Source organism: Protomyctophum parallelum, assembly GCF_964188405.1.
Source record: "Protomyctophum parallelum genome assembly, chromosome: 6".
Taxonomy (NCBI): Eukaryota; Metazoa; Chordata; class Actinopteri; order Myctophiformes; family Myctophidae; genus Protomyctophum; species Protomyctophum parallelum.
The window spans coordinates 50,073,900-50,093,432 of record NC_139701.1 but is presented as its reverse complement, the minus strand read 5'-3'; the positions used below and the strand labels follow the sequence as shown (position 1 = coordinate 50,093,432).

At 44.0% G+C, this 19,533-nt stretch overlaps 1 protein-coding gene across 1 annotated transcript in view; it reads right to left on the bottom strand.

Moving 5' to 3' along the window:
- szt2 (SZT2 subunit of KICSTOR complex) overlaps positions 1 to 19,533 on the bottom strand; it is a 181,611-nt gene that overhangs the window by 139,282 nt on the left and 22,796 nt on the right. The window contains exons 10-21 of the mRNA XM_083766835.1: positions 18,402 to 18,633; positions 17,567 to 17,696; positions 15,835 to 15,980; positions 14,962 to 15,114; positions 12,935 to 13,049; positions 12,435 to 12,673; positions 11,292 to 11,561; positions 9,157 to 9,235; positions 5,298 to 5,386; positions 4,607 to 4,781; positions 3,359 to 3,476; positions 2,436 to 2,552 (exon numbers count right to left, since the gene is read on the bottom strand). Coding sequence (XP_083622961.1) covers positions 2,436 to 2,552; positions 3,359 to 3,476; positions 4,607 to 4,781; positions 5,298 to 5,386; positions 9,157 to 9,235; positions 11,292 to 11,561; positions 12,435 to 12,673; positions 12,935 to 13,049; positions 14,962 to 15,114; positions 15,835 to 15,980; positions 17,567 to 17,696; positions 18,402 to 18,633 — 1,863 coding nt within the window. The remainder of the gene's footprint in view (positions 1 to 2,435; positions 2,553 to 3,358; positions 3,477 to 4,606; positions 4,782 to 5,297; positions 5,387 to 9,156; positions 9,236 to 11,291; positions 11,562 to 12,434; positions 12,674 to 12,934; positions 13,050 to 14,961; positions 15,115 to 15,834; positions 15,981 to 17,566; positions 17,697 to 18,401; positions 18,634 to 19,533) is intronic.

Below are 19,533 nucleotides of genomic sequence, written 5' to 3'. Positions count from 1 at the left end.
GAGAGAGAGAGAGAGAGAGAGAGAGAGAGAGAGAGGTGGGGGGGGGGGGATTGCACCACTCAGTTCACACGGGTGTGATTTTTAAGTAATGACATGCTCAGGTCATTGTAGTCGGTGGATGTCTTGTTTTCGCATTTACTGACTGCTTCAATAACTTCCTGTTCCTCCACAGCTCTCAATAATAAGGAATTTGGGTTACAGAAACCCCACTCATCGGCTGGCACATTTACCTGTCTCTGATGTTTTAATTTTGCTTGCAAGAGTAGGTCCTATATTCACAAAGAAGTAATTGAAGCCATTTGCTATGTCATTTAGATTGGTTATTGTTTTCTCATTGTCAATTAAGCATTGTGGGTAGTGTGTGGATAATGATCATTTTTTATAATTTTATTCAATATGCTCCATAGTCCTTTTATATTATTTTTATGGTTTTCTAATAAGTTATTATAATAGTTTGTTTTACTAGCTTTAGTCATGCTTATTACCTTATTTTTTATATATTCAGTATCTATAGTTCAATATTTTAAGTATTTTTTATATAATGTGTTCTTTTTATTGCATATTCTTTTTAATTTATGTGTAATCCACATCTCTTGACAGGGCAGTTTTTGTCATATAGTTCTCCAAATGTGCCTATGAATGAGTTATATGCCATGTTGGTAACTTCTTCATTGTAGATATTGTTCCAGTTTTGAGCCAACAGATCCTGCTTTAGGGCTTCGATGGTAGCCTCTGTTATTAGGCGTTTGGTACCTAGGTATAGTTGCAACATTTATCTTTTCATAATCAATGTTACAAATATTGGCAGATGATCTGCAATATCTGTGACTAATACCCCCCCTCTCAATGTTATTCCCAAATGCATTTGTTGCGAACGCAGTGATTGCGAACGCACTGAGCACTTACTATGAGACCCTGCAGATCATGTCTGTGTGTGTGTCTGTGTGTGTGTGTGTGTGTCTGCCCCGCTGTGACACCACCTGCCCGCCACCAGAGGGCGCAGCTGTAGCACACACACACACACACACACACACACACACACACACACACACACACACACACACACACACACACACACACACACACACACACACACACACACACACACACACACACACACACACACACACACACACACACACACACACACACACACACACACACACACACACACACACACACGAGCTGCGTTCGCTTCCCGCGTTTGCGCGTCTTACTTGTATATATATTGTCAATTAAAGCATGCGCTGCCGCCGCAGGCTTGACAGCTGCTCCTTGTCCTTCCTGGCCCGGATTGTGCGGTCCAGCACTTCCCGCGCAGCTGGGCCAAATATCGCTCCCGGCACCACTGGGAGACCACGCAGGGTTGCCCTGGTTTTCTCAGTCAGGTTGGCCTGCGAGAGCCAGACTTGAGGCCGAATGCCTCCAGTGATGCGTCACTCATTAGAGAGGCAAAAGCTGCCCTATGTATAGACCGATTCACAGAGGGTTTCCTGGGTGCGGCCATTACTGAGGGTGTACCATTGAGTACTGCAGCACTGATTAGCTACACCTGGCCTACGGAGCACCTGCTCCATGGATTACCCCTCAGTAATGGCCGCGCCCAGGGCACCCCTCTGTGAATCGGTCTATACCTCGCAGTAGCAGAGGCTTAATAATATAGAAAGTAAAAAAGTACACTACACGAAATGAGTGTCAACTGAGTTGCGCCGTGCTGAGGCGTGCCGCGTCGCAGACCCGGGCTAAAAGTAAACAATAGCGTCGACTGACTAGTGTGTCACACCGTGCTGGGAGCGGGCAGCGCTAACGCTTGCCGTCACTAGCACTGCAGCATAGCATTCATGGTGCTGAACGAGACGGTCAGGTCGCCGTTCGTAGCACGCAACCATGTGTATGGCAGAGAAGCGGCGCGCACGCAGCCTATGCTAACAGAGGTTGTTTATCAGCTTACCTTTGTTCCCACGGAGAAAAGAAGAAACGTGAAGGCAGGTTCCACTCGAAAAATGGTAGTATTTAAGTCGCAGTTCCTGGACGGCGAACGCACGTGTCGCTACTCCGACCAATATATGGTCACGGGACTACCAGCGACTTATTTGGGTAGAAATAGTTCTGTATGCCTCAGGTCTAGTTGGATATACTAAATGTGCAGGTGATTTATAAGGGTCCTGTTCCTGTAAGGGTCCCGTCAGGGTCCATTTGGTTCCCGTAAAGGTCCATTTGGTCCCATTTGTACAGTATCAGAGTTAAAGGAATGCTTCACCCAAACAATTAAATTGGTATGAAAATGGCCTCCAAGATGTTACGCATACGAGGGACCTTGAAATGAAATTAAAACAAATAATAAAAAAATAACCACACCCGTGTGAAGTGAGGGGAGCTCTTATCATTGTGCGTGTGTGCGTGCGTGCGTGCGTGCGTGCGTGCGTGCATGTCACCTGTGCTGAGCGTGAGGAAGAAGAGTTCAATCTGTTGACACTTGGGCAGCAGTTGGATGAGGTCAAACTGGAAGGGCACGGTGTGGATGTTATCCTCACACGCCGGGACCTCCACTCCTACTGACAATGACAGACATAAGTTAAATAGGACCTCCACTCCTACTGACAATGACAGACATAAGTTATATAGGACCTCCACTCCTACTGACAACGACAGATATAAGTTATATAGGACCTCCACTCCTACTGACAATGACAGACATAAGTTATATAGGACCTCCACTCCTACTGACAATGACAGACATAAGTTAAATAGGACCTCCACTCCTACTGACAACGACAGATATAAGTTATATAGGACCTCCACTCCTACTGACAACGACAGATATAAGTTATATAGGACCTCCACTCCTACTGACAATGACAGACATAAGTTATATAGGACCTCCACTCCTACTGACAACGACAGATATAAGTTATATAGGACCTCCACTCCTACTAACAACGACAGACATAAGTTAAATAGGACATCCACTCCTACTGACAACGACAGACATAAGTTAAATAGGACCTCCACTCCTACTGACAACGACAGATATAAGTTATATAGGACCTCCACTCCTACTGACAACGACAGACATAAGTTATATAGGACCTCCACTCCTACTGACAATGACAGACATAAGGTATATGGGACCTCCACTCCTACTGACAATGACAGACATAAGTTATATAGGACCTCCACTCCTACTGACAATGACAGACAACATGTTATATAAACTCCTACTGACAATGACAGACAATAGGACAACAGATACAGTTTAAAATAATGGTTAAAAGCTATGAGGTGACACAGACACGTCCTCAGGTCTAAATGGGTAAAAGAAAAACTACTATTTGACAGTCAAAGAGTTGCAATGTACCAGCAGTGTTCTTCAGGGCAGCAGGCAGCGTGTAGATCTGCTCTTTGTTTTGACACAGCTGACTAAGGTACTCAAAGGTCATCATGGTAGACATGCAGGCCACGTCCCTGGGGAAGATCTGCAAGACAATATGCAGTATGACAGTAAGTCGCTGTATGTGTGTATGTACGTTAGGGCTGTCCCCGACTAAGGATTTGTATAGTCGACTGATAGATGAATACATTTACTGTTAGTCGACTAATAGTCGACTAAGCAAAAAAAAAAAAAAAATGTTTTTTGTTTTGCCCCAAAAAATTGTATATAAAAATACAATATTTACAAAAATATACAAAAATATTGTATTATTCCACTAGGTCTGTGGGGGACATAAACACATTTGAACATTCTGACTGTTCAAATCTTTTTTTTTAACAACTGAGAGGCTTGTCATTAGCCAGATTGAGCACAGCAGGTGAGATTGAGATTCTGGAGTCTATCAGGCCAGCACACTGTGCGATTCAAGTCACAGGCAGTGGCACATTGCCACACAGGCAGACACACTCCAGATGCACATTGGAGATTTGAAAAAAAAAAAATTGCTCAGTCGACTAAGAGGTGGTCAGTCGACTGAGACCCGTTCCGATCGATTAGTCGACTATTCGAGGTCAGCCCTAATGTACGTACGACTGTAATCCACGTAACTCGAGAACCATTCGCTCCACCGACTTCAACGCGCTCCACACCACCACAGGTAGTGCAGTGCCCGTTGTCGAGTCCGTCGGATAGGCGGTTGTCCAGAACCAACACAAAAGCCAATGCGTTTGTACTTCCACTCAAGTACATTTTGAATTCCGGACTTTTACTTGTAACAGAGTAAAAAAAGTGGGTACTTTATTTCCACCACTGGTTCAAATATGGTAAACACACTGGTACGCACAGTTTTATTATTATTATTAACCCATTCTGACCTGAGATCAGATTAAAGAAATGTCTTCTACATCCTGAGAGTTTTCTGAAAAAGCTATGTTTCTATGTCAGTTGTTAATAGCAGACCTACAAGCTTGTAGATCTGCTATTTTTCAATAGCTAAAGCATACCATAATGCTAACACCAAAAGGGGTTCCCGCCCAGAATGGGATAAAGAATATGAACCCTGGAAAACGTATAGCCTACGGTTCTGGCAGGCCTAAACGATACGTTTAATCCTACGGTTACTACGGTTCTAGATAGGGCTGCATGTTAAAGGATTAACACACTGGTAGTACGCACGGCTTTTGGGATGTCCTGGTAGGGCAGTCCCTGGTAGCTGGCGTGCTGCCCTGCTGCGTGGCCGTTATACACGGTGCCACTCTGTGGCTCCACCCAGCACTCCGTCACCAGGCTCAGCTCCGTGTCCGCGTCCACCGGCTCCACGTCAGTGTCATTGTCATCGTCCGTGGAGAAACTGTGTCACACACGCGCATACACACACACACACACACACACACACACACACACAGGATGTAGAAGACATTTTTAGAATCTGATCTCAGGTCAAAATTAACCTGACGCTGCCAGATCCAAAAAGCTTGCTACACAAATTTGTTTCACAGCTTATTGGGATCTGGGATCGCGGAAGCAAATTCGATGACGGGGCTGTTCCTTTTTTTCAAGATACTTGGTAGATGATTGGATGGGACCGTCTGTCTATCACCGTGTGGGCGTGCAAACACAACCAATCATATTGACGTGTCTACATAGCTTCACATCCGGTTTCGCACATATCCCGCCCTTAGCTCACGCTGATTGGTCCGGTACGGAACGGATTTCTGTCAGCTCAACTCCCTGAGAGATCCCAGATGAAGGCTGTGTTGGGGAACATGGTTACCCAATACCGCCCTCATCTGGCAGCGTCAGGTTAGGTCAAAATGGGTCAAAGCAATAACTCAGTGCATGACACACAAGGCGAAGAGTTGCTGACCTGTCTTTAGTGGAGGAGGAGTGGGGAGGGAACAGGATGTACTGAACGATACAGGTGTGACTCTCTCGGTCCTCCTCCGCCGACATCCCCTACAAGCGTTACAAAAAACAAGCAGCAGAAGAAGAAGAAAACATCAGTGAAAGCAGCGGTTCTCTGAGTGCTTTCACTTTGCGTCAAAGCCGAGGTATGTGCTTCTTGTGTTTTTATACCATTAGCAATTATAGCTCAGGGGTTTGCTTGCTCAGGGGATACATTTAATCTCGAGTCTAGATAAGACATGACCTTTGACACCATCTATCTAAATTAGGGCCGGGACTAATTGCGATTAATTACGATTAATTAACTACAGAAAAATTAATGCATTAAAAAAATTAACGCATTTTAATTGCACTCTTTTTTTCACCGCGGAACGTTGTCACTGGACAGTTTTCAGATGGACCTGCGCACCAAGTGTCCATGTCCTCTTCAGACAATAACACCACCAGAAACCGCAGACAGTTCACCAGACTGGGGGAAGCCGCTGAGATCACTTTGCTTGTCCCCGTGGATTGGAAATAGGATTTAAAAGGCTATCCGATGGTAGCGTGGATTACAGCACAGTTGTGTGCAATTATTCAATAAAGAATTATTACCCCTATTACTACAAAAACAATACAATACAAAAATCAATGAATAGTGAATACATAAGTATGTATTCACTATTCATTGATTCACTAGTATACCAAAATCCATTTAAAAAAATTGCTTTCTCTCTGTTCTCGGGTCAAATAATGATATGCGATTAAAATGCGATTAATCTAGATTAATTAATCGCAAAGCCTCTGATTAATTAGATTATTTTTTTTAATCGAGTCCCAGCTCTAATCTAAATGTCTCAATAGAAGAGTGCAAGGTGACAAAATAAAACCACCCAAATTGCGAGTCAGAGTAAAAAAAACGAGTGTGGGAGGGGGTTTGAACACAAAACACTGCGAGAGCAGGCGCGTCAGCTGCACGTAGTTGTCTATAATAACTTAATAAGCGCCTGTCAGCTGTCTTATAATGTCAATGTGAATGGGCTCCTCATAATATGGGTAGGGCCTATAATATAATGTATTTCATTGCATTGTAGTGACTCGAGTGGACTCATGGGGTATATATGGAGTTCTTTGTCAGGCATGCCCAAATATGGAGTCTATGCAAATGTCAGAACATATTTATGATGTCAGAACAGGCCAGCTCCATATATGGACCCTGGGCAGGGGGCCCTGTCCAGAGTCTTAGAGTATAGACAGAGTTACGCAAACTCCATTCACGTCATGCCATGGAGCCAGTCCTCTTCTACATAGACTTCTATTGGTTTGTCCGTAATTGAAGGCTCCACATAGGGACAACCGGACATTTACGGAATGCATTGGAGTCTATGGGCTCGAGCGAGTACATGAACCATGTGACCAGGCTGTTTTCTGCCCACTCAATAACACAACTCTTCTATTAGATGGCTCTTCTATTAGAGGCCTTTTGTGGCAGTTGTGGACAACCGTGTGTCCAACCGACTCGAGACACCACACTCCCTGTGGGGGGTTGAACGCGTGTGTGAAATAGGTGGGGCGAACGGTTCTCAAGTTAAGTGGATTGCAGACGTACACACAGAGACATATATAATAATCAGTGTTGTAACTAACGCCCTTACATCACGTTACGTTACATAACGAAACTACTATTTGCAATAACTTGTAACCTAACGCTTTACATTTCCCCATTCCATAATGGCGTTATAGTTACTGTGCGTGTGTTAACCGCGTTATTATGTTATAACTTATGTGATCCAAGTGAAAAGTCTCGCCATGCAGCTCCGTGATCTGTCATACAGGCGTCTCTGTGCTGACTGCTGAGATAGCGCTCTGTGTTGACAGTTTCGTTTGTGCTCTGCCTCTCATACTAGCCTCTGAGCCCACATGGCTTTACACCCTAACATGAACAAAGCACGAAGAAGAGGTCATTGATTGGCTAACGTAGGGTCTTACTGGCTGTGGTAAACACAGTCAGTCACAGACACACAAACCCTTGTAACGCATACACACTAGACACTACACAGAAAACGCTGGTTGAACAAATGTTATAATACCAGTACCACACGCTACAATGGCAAATGCGGATATTGTGTAAGGCTTAAGCCAGGGATATTCAATTGGCGGCCCGCGGGCCACATGCGGCCCCTGGAAGAATTTTGGAAAAAATTTGAGAATAATAAGAGGGATAATAAAAGTTACAGGTATGGTGTGTGCGATATTAATTGTTTGATTACCATAATGACGGTAATCATTAAAGGACCACTTTTCAACCTATCTTCATATAATAGGTCCTCACTAATAAATCATGATAAAATGACACGTTTTTTTCTACTCGGTCTGTGTCACATAGGAGGGCTGTGGGCAGTTCAGAAACCCACCCAACAGTGACATCAATGGAGAATCCAAGCTAATAGAAACTGCAGGCTTTCTAGTCCTGAAAAGTTGCAATGCGAAAATGGAAGCCATCATTCTCACAATAATAAACCCTGTTAGGGTCCATTTGGTTCCATTTGTACACTCTCAGAGTTACAGACCCATAAGGGTCCATTTGGTTCCAAACCATCATTTCCCTGGGGACCCCCTGGAACTGCCTCCAGGACCCTGGGGGTCCCCGGACCCCGAACCCCACTTTGGGAATCACTGCTCTATGTAATCTGATCTTTATAGTCTGATAAACTATTCTCACGTAAATAAATCTTGTTTAAAAAACGATGATGTCACTGGTGGTCGTGGACGGGTTTCTGAACTGCCCACAGCAGAGTGAGTGTGTGTGTGTGTGTGTGTGTGTGTGTGTTTGTGTGTGTGTGTGTGTCCGTCCAGTCGTTAATGTCAAAGCAATGCTGTTTATGCACTGTCAAATAGGTCTAGGCCTACATCTATTCTAAGGTGGCATATACCTGTATAGACATATTATCCTGCTCATTACTGTGCGGAAATATACATAAATCTTCGTGTTTGAGCACAAAAAGCATTTTGATAACCCACAAATTTCCGCGCTTCGCGCGCACACTGTGCGGCCCCCCACACACAATAATTCTACAGTTGTGGCCCCCAGCCTAATCTAATTGAATACCCCTGGCTTAAGCCATTTGTGTTTTTTTTGTTAAATACCTTGTGCATTGCACTGCACATACAGCAGCCTTACTGAAAAGCATCTCAATGTGCTTATTGAGGCTGAAAGCACTTTAAGTTTATCCATCTATTTTTTTGTTCAAAATGGCAAGATGTGAGGTAAATAATTGTACTGATAGTTTCTCTTTGTGAGGCTAAGCTTTGTTTGCTTGCCAATGTTGAAGATGTTTTTGACATTATTTTTCTGTAATGTCAGTCTGGCAAAGGAGTGTAGTTGGTTTACTTGAATACTGCCAAAATAGTATTGTTAACTAATAACTTTACGGTGTAAGAAGAGTGTACCGTAATTTCCGGACTATAAGCCGCACTGGACTATAAGCCGCACCGGACTAAGCCGCAGCTACGTTAGCTCAGAGCCTGAGATGGCTCTGCGTTAGCTGTAAAAATCCATAGATTAGCCGCACCGTTGTATAAGCCGCAGGGTTCAAATCATGGGTAAAAAGCCGCGGCTTATAGTCCGGAAATTACGGGTACTCATTTTTTATTTGATTATTATTCATTTCCTTCAAATTGCACAGCACCATTTGTTTTAGGCAATAAAGAAAGATGCCTGTCAAAATTTCTGAACATGTTTTATTGTTCCACTACATTTCATAATGTTAGGAGGGAGTTGTCTTTTCTCTTACTGTGCGACAGAACAAAAAACCTTCTTTTAAATCGTTGAAACTTCATACCTTAATGGGCAGTTCCATCACCATGTTTACGATGCCATCCCCACTGGCGGCAAAATGAAAGCCTTCCGACAGACGGATCCTTGAACACAAACACAAACAACACATTGTTGAGTACTTTGGGGAAAGAGTCCTACTCGTGTTCACACTAGGGATGAAACTGTCACATATCCAATATGAACTAGGGCATGTTGTAACTATTTGGGTTACATAGTTAATCATATTGTGACATTTCATTTCATAATGTTTAAAAGCTGTTTATTTCATAGTATTATTATTTACAGTTTAAAAAGACTTGTTGGAGTAAAAATATATATTTAATTCATTTAGAATAGCTGTTTCTGTTTGTATTAATTTACTGGGCGTTTGCTGGAACTGCATTTCCCATAATGCCCTTTGAACTAGCGCCGGATGTCCGGTGAATGTGCCGGCTTTTTCTTTCGTTTGTTGATCCATGTGAGACGAGATATGAGCTATACTAGCAGACCAGCCGAGAGAAACCTCTTATGACCAGTGATACCTAAGATTCATTAATTTTGCCCTTTTCTTTGAACGCTTTTTTCCTTACATAAACTGGAAACTTGAAACGTCATTCACAACGTCCTGTTAAGTCTTTTTGATCTAATAACTATATTAGGGCATTAAGCAACTAGTCGACTAGTTTACTAGTAAATCCACTAGTCAACCTTGTTGGTACTAGTTGACTAGTTGATAAGAAATATATATTTTCCCCCCGATTTTGTAGGCCTCAAGATCAGATAGATTATAGTTATAATCACCAATGTACACAGTTTTTAAATGTACAAATATGTGTTTCCAATTTTCCATATATATATTTTTACATAATAGGTAGTTAAACAACTAGTCGACTAGTAAACTAGGCAACTAGTCAACTAGTAAAAATGACTAGAAGTGAATGCCCTAATAGGAACCTGCTGGTATATAGTAAATAGTAGTACTACTATATAGTATAATATAATAGTACTACTATTATAGTAGCATAATAGTAAATACATGTGATGTTTGTATCTCCTCGACATGTTTTTTTTTCCTTTATCTTATCTTGTATCTTTGTGAAAACAGCTCAAATGAATTTCACACACTCACTGACCCTGAAAAGCCGTGATGATGATGATAATGATGATAATCACTCTGATTCTGTCTCAGCAATTACTGTTTCCATCCACTTGCTTTTTCGATTAACCCATTTTGGGCGGGAACCCCTTTTGGTGTTAGCATTTTGTTATGCTTTAGCTATTGAAAAATAGCAGATCTACAAGCTCATAGCGTGCCACCGAGTGGCGCGCTACGAGCTTGTGGGTCTGCTATTTTTGGAAAATTGAAGAACGACTGACATAGAAACATAGCTTTTTCAGAAAACTGGATGTAGAAGACATTTTTTTAATCTGATCTGATCAAAATGGGTTAATCAAAATGACAGAGGGGGACATTTTGGGGAACATGCTGTCATTAAATGTGTGCATAATTTATAATATCAGTGTGTCAATGTCAAGAGAATTAAAATTTTGTAATCGAGTATGTGTATAGAGCACCGAAGTCCTGACTCGCTCATCCCGACGATTCCCCTGGTTCGCGGAAGTAATTTCTCTATGGAGAATAACATGGGGTGATCTTAATATCGTCTGCTATAAGCGTTGTGGTCCAAAAATGAACAAGCTGTCTCTGCGTTACTGTCAGGGAGGTGTCTCTGTATCGTTTGCAACAGTCAGTCTCATATATGATACAGTCTGCTTCTAGCGAAAATCTAACTAATTCAGCAGCAGTGACATTAGCGTTTTCTCTCAGTCAGTTGATTCTTCATATCCATATGAGTGAAGCGGCCGGGATGACATGTTTATTTTTCAAACACAGTTGTTATATGAGGCGATCTCAAATCGCCTCAATGGGGATTTCAATGCAATTAAACAAATACATGAACCTGGGGACTGACGCCCTCTACTGAAAGTGACGTCAGACTTCGGTGCTCTATTGGACAAAATTATGCTTTTTTGTGACATCATTGGTCCTGGGGAGGGAGGGGTCGGTGGTTGGGTTTTTACACAATTGACAATGAATGGATAATGTACGAAAAATCGACAACAACAACAAAACAAACAAAAAAACACGCCACTACTCACTCTGCCAGCATGGACAGGATGTGTGCGACGGCGCTCAGGGGCACGGCGGGACCGCCCTGCTCGCACTGCACCGCCCACACCCAGCGCCGGTGCAGGAAGTAGCGCGACAGCGATGCCAGCGTGGACGAGGCCGTGCGATTGGCCGCCACGCTGAGAGGCGGGGCCACCACTGCCGCGGAGCCGGGGTGGTGGTGGTGGTGGTGGTGGTGGGACAGGCTCTCCATGTTGAGGATGAAGGGGGTCCTGTAGTCTGACGGCAGTTTCTCATACCTGTGGAGGCAGTGTTAGTTTTAGTCATAGTCTCTTGAATAGGTTTCATTTTAGTTTTAGTCGCATTTTAGTCACCTGTTGCAGTTTCCAAATGCTTCCATCATACAGACGTGGAGCAACGGAAGTTCTATCATGAGTGCAATATAAAGCGGAAGTGGAGCCTCCTCCCCACTTCCATTTCATCGTTACAGTCGCACAACATATTATCCTAATACAAATAGAAATCATAAAAGCATAATCGTTGCTGTCGGGAGGAAACCTCATTACTCAATTTTTGAGGTTTTAGATTTTTTTGGGGCATAAATCAGTGCTATTGAACACCCTTTACATCTGTGTGTTGTTGAACCAATGGAAAGTAGTAAAAAGTCCTTTGGGCAAAACCTCTTAACTCCATTGGAGTTTGCTGCTTTTCTCCTTTATTTTATATTCTTTATAGAGGGACAGACAGTAGGCTGACAGGAAATGGGGAGAGAGAGAGATGGGGGAGTGACATGCAGTAAAGGCCGTCGGGATCGGGAGTCGAACCCGCGGCACACTGCCAGACTCGGACTACCGGCCAAGGTGCCTGGACCGCTGAGCCACGGCCCAGTCCACAACACCAACTTTGATGAGGCTGTATTGCTTTGTTTGAAAAATATAAGGTTTTCTTAATTTCCTGAAAAACATACATTTTGGAGTTCCTCCCGACATAGCAGAAAAGGAAATAAAGGAAATAAAAAAATACGCTCTAAAGATATTTTAAAATATATTTCCGTGGACGGAAATGGCAGCTTCCTTACTCGGATTACGGGAGGTGTACTTCTAGACTCTATATAGCCTTTCGGAGATTATGGAATAGTTACGCGAGACCACTCGGCGCCTCAAACGTCATACCTTATGAGCAACTTCTCCAACGGTTTGTTGAGGACGACCACACAGGGCCTGTCGGACAGGGCGGGCTTGGGGACAGGCAGCGATGAGGACGAGGAGGACGAGGAGGACGAGGGACATTTGGACGGCGGGGACGGGTGACCGCCCAGCAGCTTCCTCTTGGTCTTGGGCGTGGCCTCCTTGCTCTGGACGCGGTGCGGGAATCGCAGCCTGAGGATCTGCTCGCGGAGCTCGTCCACGATCTGTGTTCGGAGAAAATAAATAATTGTTATTTTGACGACACTGACATAATATTGTTTCATTTTGGGTCTGAGATGATTTAATCAGTCATTACATGGTGGTCTTTGTGGCTCAAATGCTGCATAAATAATGAACCTTGATATGAATCAAGGCCCGCCAAAATACACTAAAACAAACGAAATGAAAACTATTCAAAAGACTGACTAAAACAAAAAAAATTGCCATCAAAATCAACGCTGATGGGGAACCAGACCAGCACGTACCTTGTTCCGGACGTGGGCCAGCGTGCCGATGGGGAAGCCCAGCCTCAGCACCATGCAGGGGGCCTTGGAGATGAGACGCACCAGGTAGAAGCTGGTGGGAGGCTGCTCAGAGCAACTGTTGGGGGAGAGACAACAATCCACAATGAAACAGACACACAACACATTGCTTAGCTTGTAGATCTGCTATTTTCGCTACTGTTGTGCGACAACTCTTGAATGACGAAGTAGGGCCTTAAAGAGGTTATGCCGTGGTACCGTAGGATGATGTCCAGTCATGCGATAGAGTTAAACCTGCTAGACGCTCTGGAAGGCATCGTCACAGTGTTGTTTTCGTCGACTAAAACTAAGACGAAAAATGTTCGTCGACTACCATTTTCCACTGACGAAAACTAAATTGAAACTAAATGAAAACTATCTATGATGACTAAAACTAAGACTAAATATACTGACAATTTCATCAACAAATAAAATCTAGACTAAAATGTTAGGAAGGGACTATAGTGGACAAGAGATCCAGTATCATTTTACACTTGGTTGCATGCTGAAAATAGCCAATCTACAAGCTCACAAGCTCGCGACGCGTTGTGAGCTTGTAGATCGGCTATTTTCAGCAAGTGTAAAAACAGTCATTACGACGGCATCAAGGCCCGCCAAAACACATTTTAGTTGACTAAATCACCTGTAGGTTTAGTCGACTAAAATCTTATGACATTTAGTCGACTAAAACTAGACTAACAATAAAACATTCCGGTTGACAAAAATGTGACTAAAACTAAATGAAAACTATTCAAAAGACAAAGACTAAAACTAAAATAGAAATTTGCTGCCAAAAACAACACTGCATCGTCGGCAGGCTCATTTAACGCCTGCCGGATCTTCTCACAGAGCCTTTCACACACAACGGGCAACCTTGGCGATCAAAGTCCCATCTTTCGTCAGGAGTGTGGTCCTCCAATAAGTGTTGATTTTGGCAGAAATGTTTTATTTTAGTTTTCGTCATAGTCTCTTGAATAGTTTTCATTTAGTTTTTAGGCACGTTTTAGTCACCCGGGTTGTTTTAGTTTTAGTCTAGTTTTATTCGACTAAATATCATACGATTTAAGTCGACTAAAATGTATTTTGGAGGGCCTTGATGCCGTCGTAACTGCTGATTTTACACTTGCTAAAAATAGCCGATCTACAAGCTCACAAACACATCGCAGTGTGACGCGTTTGTGAGCTTGTAGATTTGTGAGCTTGTAGATTTTCAACATGCAACCAAGTGAAAATGTACTTTTGTCTTTTACTTATTTGGGATGTCCCTTCCTAACATTTATTTCATTTGCAGACGAAATAGTAGATTTCATTTAGTTTCAGTCACATTTCAGTCACATGGAATGTTTTAGTGTTAGTCTAGTTTTAGTCGACTACATACCATAAGATTTTAGTCGACTAAATCTACAGGTGATTTAGTTTTGTTGACGGAATTGTCAGTATATTTAGTCTTAGTCATCATAGCTTAGTTTTCATTTAGTTTTCATCAGTAAAAAAAAGTTAGTCGACGAACATTTTTCGAAAACAACACTGGACGAAGCTGCTCTCACCTGAATATGTTATGAGCTTGACGTAGGAGTAGCCCTCCACCAGGACGAAGCTGCTCTCACCTTTATATGAGCTTGACATAGGAGTAGCCTTCCACCAGGACGAAGCTGCTCTCACCTTTATATGAGCTTGACATAGGAGTAGCCTTCCACCAGGACGAAGCTGTCTCACCTGTATATGAGCGTGACGTAGGAGTAGCCCTCCACCAGGACGAAGCTGCTCTCACCTGTATATGAGCTTGATGTAGGAGTAGCCTTCCACCAGGACGAAGCTGCTCTCACCTGTATATGAGCTTGATGTAGGAGTAGCCTTCCACCAGGACGAAGCTGCTCTCACCTGTATATGAGCTTGACATAGGAGTAGCCCTCCACCAGGACGAAGCTGCTCTCACCTGTATATGAGCTTGATGTAGGAGTAGCCTTCCACCAGGACGAAGCTGCTCTCACCTGTATATGAGCTTGACATAGGAGTAGCCCTCCACCAGGACGAAGCTGCTCCAGTCCTTCAGCAGGGAGGTGAGGGCAGAGTGCGAGATGCGACACTGGATGGTGCTGAAGCGACCGTTACTCCCAGCCGTATGCAGGTGTTTGGGCACGGGCCTGCACGGAGGGCGCACGCACGCACACACAGACACGCGCACGCACGCACACACACACAGACATGCACACGCACACAGACACGCACATGTTCACGCACACAGCCGCACACACGCACGCACACACACACACACACTTATTTTGGAGAGCCAAAAACCGCAACTGGATATTACTTATAGGAGTGCGTGTTGTGACGGACCCGGATACCTGTCTCCGGCTCGGACACCACAAAGCATGACCGCGACCATCGCATATGTTTGTATTGTACGTTTGGACTGTCGAATAAAACTAGTTTGACCAGAAATGCCATCTGGGACAAGGAATTAGTTCTTCCCCAACACGTCCTTGTCCAATATGGCGGGATTTCTCCATATAAATAATGAATAATTTCAGTAGCAAAACCTTAGAAATCTAGTCAACAAGGCCTACAGTAAGCTATGCCATACATGGGCAACTGGCGACCCTGAAGGTCACATGGGGCCCCCACCTTCACTTAATGTGGCTGATACAAGCTCAAAACGCTATAGTGGCCCTCTGGAGTGAGTGTGGAACTATAGAGGCCCTCTGGAGTGAGTGTGGAACTATAGAGGCCCTCTGGAGTGAGTGTGGAACTATAGAGGCCCTCTGGAGTGAGTGTGGAACTATAGTGGCCCTCTGGAGTGAGTGTGGAACTATAGAGGCCCTCTGGGGTGCGTGTGTGCGTCCGTGCGTGCGTGCGCTCACATGTCGTGTTCCAGGATGATGGCGATGCGGTGCATGTGCAACCACCGCTGCCAGAAGTTGGCGTCCATGGAGAGGATGGGCTTCCAGTAGGACGCAAACAGAGACTGGGACGAGTCCTTACAGCCACTGTGCTGCAGAGACAGCACCTGTAGTATAGCACACAGACCGAGACTGAGTCCTTAACCCATTTAGACCCGAGAAAAGATTCTACAAATGCCTTCTAAATCCTGACAGTTTTCTTTTCCAATATGTATATGTATTTGGCCGATTTGCACCACATTTTCACGATATTTCAAAAATAGAAGATCTGAGCTTGTAGATCTGCTATCTTTCAATAGCTAAAGTATAACATAATGCTCAAAACATGATAGGATTGTTCTGTATACAGTGTACATGTATGATGGGATGGTTCTGTATACAGTGTACATGTATGATGGGATGGTTCTGTATACAGTGTACATGTATGATGGGATGATTCTGTATACAGTGGGGACCTCGTGTTTTTGTATTGTCTTGGTGTTGTGTGCCATGTGTTTTTGATGTGGGCGTTTGACTGAACAGACTGTGAAGATGAAGATGTATCCTTCGGGACAATGAAGATTAGTATTATAATTACAGCCATTGTGCTGCAAGGACAGCCCTTGCAGTAGGACACAGACAAGATACTTTTAGTCATAGTCTTTAGAATAGTTTTCATTTAGTTTTAGTTACGTTTTAGTCGCCTGGAATGTTTTAGTGCTCGTCTAGTTTAGTCGACTAAATATCACACGATTTAGTCGACTAAATCTTAAGTTGATTCAGTCGACTAAAATGTATCTTGGCAGGCCTTGATGCCGTCGTAATATAGCTCATTTTACACTTGCTGAAAATAGATACATTTTAGTCGACTGACAAGATACAAGCTCACAACGCATCGTGCTGTGACGCAGAACTATTGCCATCACGTGAGTGGTGGAATAACTTTCCAGTCGTTAAGCTATGTATGTGTTGAACAACACAGCCGTGCAAAATAATCCTCCGTCCCTTCTCCTCTAACTACCTCCCAAATAATATAATAAGTCTCAATATGACCTGCGAAAAACAATGATTCATGTCTGGACTGGGTTGAACCTCTATACTCAGTCATTCCACAAATTCACTCCACAAACTGGAATTCACATTCTTTTCAAAGTTGAATTAAGCCATTTAGACATGAGGACGATTCCCGAAGCAAAGATTTGAGTTTAAAACGTTTGCTGTGAAAGAATATATATTCAAAGATTCATTTTCACGATTTTTCAAAAATTGCAGACCTACAAGCTTGTAGCACGGCACGCTACGAGCTTGTAGATCTGCTATTTTTCAACAGCTAAAGTATAAAATAATGCTTAAGCCATTTTGGGCAGGAACCCCTTTTGGTGTTTTAAAGCATTATGTTATACTCTAGCTATTGAAAAATAGCAGATCTACTATGAACTTGTAGGTCTGCAATTTTTTGAAAAATCGTGAAAATGCCTCAAATCTTTGCTTCTGGGGAGGTCCCTGGAACAACATATTTCCAGATGGTGGGCCGGAGGCATATTACATATAGTTTTTGGGGTCCTTGACATGAAATATTGAGCACCACCACTGATACAGAAACATAAGGTTTTTCGGGATTTTGAAGAGATTGTTTTAAATTTCGAAGTCAGGCCTAAATGCCAAAATGGGTTCCCGCCCAGAATGGGTTAACTGATAAGTGTATAGTATGTACCGGCGTTGTGGAGCCAGGTGGGATGTAGAAGAGAGGGACTCCATTTTTGGTGCTCTCAGGAATGGTGTAGTTCTCGGGGAGAGAGTTGAAGGACTGCAGGTGGACCAGCATCTGATCCGTCTGGTTGATGCTTTGAAACAACAACACCACATCAGACGACAACAGAGCAAAGATACCGTCATTTCCGGACTATAAGCCACTACTGATCATTCATGGCCCTGGAAGATGCTTCTAACATGTATTCTATTGCTATAGTGTGATCACTTCAAGTACTCTTTCATCTTAAAATAACTAATGACCAAAAATAGCCAATCCACAAGCTCACAAAATGGTCAGCGGTGGCCTAGTGGCCGATGGGAACCGCAAAGGTTGCCATTTCAATCTGGAACTTCCTTTCAGCCCTTACTGCAATAAAAGCCGAAGGGACACGAGAGAACGAGTGCCGCTTTGATTGTTATTCTTCCGGTTTGAGGGAAAGGAAGTGCGTATAGGTTGTTCATTTATAGGTTCTCTTGTTCCAGAAGTGTCTTATTACAGAGGCGCGGTAGGGAGGGGCTGGTGATGGGCTTGAATTGGGTACGGTTAGATAGCCTATACGTTAGCGTTTGGTTAGGGCAGGGGTTCTCAAAGTTTTTGGCTGGGGACCCCCGGAAATGCTTTGGCCATGTCTCGCGAGGGGTGGCAACCTTAGAGTATATATTAATAGAGACGGCACCCGGAGGAAACTCTGAGGCGAAATGGACATAGTGGCCAAATTTGCTATTGCATCTCGAGCCAGCACTGGCCCGTTGACTATCATTGCGCACGTTTAGGTTAGGTTTTGGGGACAAGTTACCTCTGTAGCGTGTTCCAGAAGCGCCGTATCACAGAGGTGCGGTAGGGGCTGGTAATGGGCTTGCGCTGCGTGCAGCTGATGTCGTGGAGGATGTCGTAGCTGCCCTCCATGGTCACCTCCACCCGGGTGCTCCGCTTGCCGGGGTCCAGCGGCCACGGCGCCGCCGCCAGGTACTCGATGCGCATGTTGTGCTTCCACAGCAGCACCAGCTTCACCTCCAGCTGGGCCCCGCCTTACACGCACACGCGCGACGGATAAAAAGAGAAAACCTCAACGTTAAACACTTTAGACCAGGGGTGGGCAACTTTGACGATGGAGAGGGCCACTATATTTCCACACTCCCTCCAGAGGGCCACTATATTTCCACACTCACTCCAGAGGGCCACTATATTTCCACACTCACTCCAGAGGGCCACTATATTTCCACACTCACTCCAGAGGGCCACTATATTTCCACACTCCCTCCAGAGGGCCACTGTATTTCCACACTCCCTCCAGAGGGCCACTATATTTCCACACTCACTCCAGAGGGCCACTATATTTCCACACTCACTCCAGAGGGCCACTATAGTTCCACACTCACTCCAGAGGGCCACTATAGTTCCACACACACTCCAGAGGGCCACTATATTTCCACACTCACTCCAGAGGGCCACTATATTTCCACACTCACTTTAGAAGGCCACATTGCATATTACTGTCGTAACAAAAATAGCTGATATACATGCTCAAAACGCGTCACACTGCGAGGCCTTTTGAGCTTGTAGATCAGCTATTTGAATTGAAATATTTCAAATATCTTTCAAATGCCTTTAATTATAGTTATGTTGAACTATGTATGAACTAAATACAAATACATTAGACGTAAAAAAAGACAATAACATTTAAATACTACTCATTAAGCTACTAATTTGGACTAATTAAAGCTGGTCAAATGTTTGCACGTTTGGAATTATAACAGCTGAACACGGACCTCCCACGCACCTCCCCTCCCGTATCGGACTATTGTCCCGTCTAACCTCCTGGGGCTGACCGCCTCCCAATCACGGACCGGCCGACCTAATCACGGACCGGCCGACGTAATCACGGACCGGCCGACCTAATCACGGACCGGCCGACGTAATCACGGACC